General features: G+C 44.6%; 1 protein-coding gene across 1 annotated transcript in view; it reads left to right on the forward strand.

Moving 5' to 3' along the window:
- LOC118321929 (glutamate receptor ionotropic, NMDA 3A-like) overlaps positions 1–3,904 on the forward strand; it is a 31,071-nt gene that overhangs the window by 15,456 nt on the left and 11,711 nt on the right. The window contains exons 3-6 of the mRNA XM_035653491.1: positions 159–224; positions 322–532; positions 895–1,029; positions 1,403–1,572. Coding sequence (XP_035509384.1) covers positions 159–224; positions 322–532; positions 895–1,029; positions 1,403–1,572 — 582 coding nt within the window. The remainder of the gene's footprint in view (positions 1–158; positions 225–321; positions 533–894; positions 1,030–1,402; positions 1,573–3,904) is intronic.

Here is a 3,904-nt window from a genome sequence, read left to right on the forward strand (position 1 = left end):
GCCAGAGTTCCAGAGTTTTTTCATGTTTTGATTAAGGTTTGTGTAAAGTTTTTGATCTCCTTGTGAGGTTTTGTTTTGCACTTTTTTCCCTCCTTGAGAGCGCTTTTTGTTGGATTGTTTTTTGGACAATAAATACTCCTTTTGTACATCTTTGTCAGTCCCTGAGTCATGCATTTGAGTCCACCAGAATTGTGTCTGAGGTCGTGACGGACCGAACTGACCAAGTATGGACTCAAAGAAACTCCAAACCGCCCTCTCTGCACAGGGCACCAAGATCCATCAGCATGAGGCACAGCTGAGTGTTGGTGCCATGGTGTGAAGGACCTCACCGAGCGTCAGGAGGAGTTCCAAGCCTTCGTCACCTGTCAAATTAACCACCTTGTGGGGCAACTACACCAAGTCCTCACTCACCTGGGGACGGCACCTTCAGCGACACCAACTGCGGAGAATCCTGTAGCTGCACCAACCATTAGCCAGACGGCTCCCTTGTCTCTGCGTTTGGCCTCCCTGGACAAGTTTTCAGGGGACTCAGGTGACTGTAGAACTTTCTTAGTTTAGTGTGATCTGCACTTCAAGCTCAACCCAGCAGCTTTTGTGTCAGACCAGGCTAAAGTGGCATTCATGGTGTCTTATTTAACTTGCAGAGCTGCCGCTTGGGCCACTGCTGAATGGCCAGAGACTCCAACATCTGCCACTCACTGCTTTTTGAGATACCATGAGCAAAATATTTGATCACTTCTCACCTGCCAGAGAAGCCTCTTGAGAGAGAATGCCATTGAGTTCCGCACAGTAGCCGCAGATAGCGGGTGGAACACAACAGCTTTAATAGACGCTTTTATGAATGCACTCTCAGAACCCATTAAAGATCATTTCGCTCCCTTGGAGCCCCCCCAGGATCTACAAGCCTTCATAGCCATGTCAGCTCTGGGCCGGAGAGAGCGGCCATGGACGAGTACATCACCTCCTCGCTGAAGGCTGGAATAATTTTTCCGTCCTCCTCTCCAGCTGGTGCAGGCTTCTTTTTCGTGGGTAAGAAGGATGGTTCTCTAAGGCCATGCATTGACTATAGCCCCCTAAATGACAACAGTTAAGAACTGTTACCCTCTCCCATTGATCTCATCTGCTTTTGAACTGCTCCAAACAGCCACAGTATTCACCAAGCTAGATCTCTGAAATGCTTACCACCTCATCGGGATCAGAAAAGGAGATGAATGGAAGACAGGTTTTAACACTCCTAATGGACATTATGAGTACCTGGTCATGTCATTTGGACTTTGCAATGCTCTGGTGGTATTTCAGATATTTGTGAATGATGTATTGTGGGAGTTTTTGAATGTTTTTTGTGTTTGTGTACCTCGATGATATTCTGATTTTCTCACCAGATAATGAGACTCATGTCAAGTCCTTCAGAAGCTGTTGGAGAATCAACTGTACATAAAGACCGAGAAATGTGAGTTTCATGCAGCCACTGTCAGTTTCCTGGGCTACATCGTCACAGCAAACCAGCTACAGATGTACCCGGCTAAGGTCAGTGCTGTGGCCAATTGGCCAACTCTGGACAGCCGGAAAAAGGTACAGCAGTTCCTGGGGTTTGCCAGCTTTTACAGAAAGTTCATCTGTAACTTTAGTTCTGTTGCAGCACCCTTGCATACACTCACCTCTTCCAAGGTACCTTTTCAATGGACCCCCCAGGCTGAAAACGTTTTCCAAGACCTCAAGGAAAGGTTTACCACAGCATCGGTACTTGCTGTTCCTGACCCCCAACGGCAGTTTGTGGTTGAGGTTGATGCATCCAATGAGGGCATTGGGGCCGTGTTGTCCCAGAGGTCTGCCAAGGACAACAGGATGCACCCCTGTGCCTATCTTTAACGTAAGTTGACCCCTGCGGAAAGAAACTATGATGTAGGGATGTAGGGAACTGGACTGTTTAGCAGTCAAGGCAGCACTTGAAGAATGGAGGTACTGGTTGGAGGGGGTGGACAGACCATAAGAACCTCGAATATATCAGGAAAGCCAAGAGAATGAATTCATGTCAGGCTAGCTGGACCCTGTTCTTTAACAGGTTCAACTTCACGCTATCCTTTCGACCAGGCTCACAAAACACTAAACTAGATGCTCTGTCCTGCCTTTATGACCCTGAAACTATTGCCAAAGAACCCGAGCCAATCCTTCCACTGAACCGTGTGGTTGTGTCATGGCAGATATAATCAGATCTGAAGCAGGCAAATGTTGTGAGCCCAGCACCTAGTGGGTGTCCAAGTAACCGTTTGTTTGTCCCAGTGTCCCCCTGGATTATTGACGGCGGTCCAGTGTATTTTTATACATCCTCTTTGCGAGCGCCTTTTGTTTCTTCGTTTTGTACCCGCCTTGAGAGCTTTTTGTTGGATTGTTTTTTGTACATCTTCATCAGTCCCTAAGTCATGCATTTGAGTCCACCAGCATTGTGTCTGAGGTTGTGACATGAGGTGGACGTGAGATATCACTAGAGATGTATGTTCTGTAAAATGTTACTCAGATGATCTTTTATTTGATCCTGAACTGTGAAGCTCTTCATAAAGTCTGTTTCAATTTGAGCTTCATCTTTAGTGTTGAGCTACTCTTTTCGACAGTAATGATTACTTATTGCTCCCTGCTAACAGTAATTAGTTACACTGCTAGTTACTGCAGAAAATAATATTCTTACTGTACCATTATTACTAGTAATGAGTTACGCCCAACATTGTTTATCATTGATCATCCTTTTGATGTTAATAATATTAATTGAAATACCACTGTGATGATGGTTTTGCAGGTACATGTGATGAGTTAGCGGTATGGGTTCTATAAACAGACACAGCTGTTCTGTTCTTTTCTTTTTTTAATACTCTTTATATTGGTTTTTCATTTTTATAAGCACAAACCTAACATTAGAAAAAAAAAAAAAAAAAGTCCGACCCCAAACTAACAGTGAGCGATGCGCTATATATTTCTACATATACATAAAATAAATAAGTGAATAAAAAGACGTCAGAAGACGAGAAGTTAACGGTATGGGTTCTATAAACAGACACAGCTGTTCTGATTCTGTTGGAGAACCTTGTTCCTTTCATTGATAAATGATCAGTGGAGTAGTATTCATACAGATCAGTTTAAGAGTGTTCTACGTCCACATATGGATGATTGTGGAAAAGAAACTCTTCACAATGACTGAGATTTATAAACACAATCAGGCGTACGTGCAATTTTATAAATACGACAGAATCAGTGGGTGGAGGTGCTCTCAGTCTAACATACAGCTTCCTGTCTGCTGTTTGAAAGCTTCAGAAACTTCACAACTAAGACAGTATGAAGAGGGATCAATAAAGTGAAAAATGTGATGATCAGATATTTAAAGAAAAAGAGAAAACTGAGTGAATGAAGGTTTGATTCTATCCCTCTAAACTGAAACATTTAAAGACTTCACTCTGAAGGCGTTCTTTCTGTCTCATTTGGTCCCTCTGACTGCCCCCCTCTCTGTGTGACAGATGAAATATCAATCAGGGTTTTAGTGGTGTGTTCTGAGCCGTGACGTTCTGATCCTGCCCCCCCAGTGAGTAACTGGAGACCTGGATCAAGACCAGGACCGAGACTTGGATTAAAAACATGGTGAGGACAAAGACCTGCTGTCTCCCTGGCATCATGTTCGGGCTCAGAGGCTCCGCTCCAACAACAGAAGAGCTGTGCTGCATTTTATCAGCACGACTCAGCAGCTCGCTCCCTTTGTCCTGAGGACCCTGAACGCACCGTGGCTGACAACCAGAGAGTCTCCCAGGAGACGACAGACAGACAGAAACACAGAGACAGACAGACAGACACAGAGACAGGCAGACAGACACAGAGACAGGCAGACAGGCAGACAGATAGACAGACAGACAGTTCAATAAAC

This window comes from Morone saxatilis, unplaced genomic scaffold (genome assembly GCF_004916995.1).
Source record: "Morone saxatilis isolate NCDOM2014 unplaced genomic scaffold, NCSU_SB_2.0 Contig12, whole genome shotgun sequence".
NCBI classification, from domain to species: domain Eukaryota; kingdom Metazoa; phylum Chordata; class Actinopteri; family Moronidae; genus Morone; species Morone saxatilis.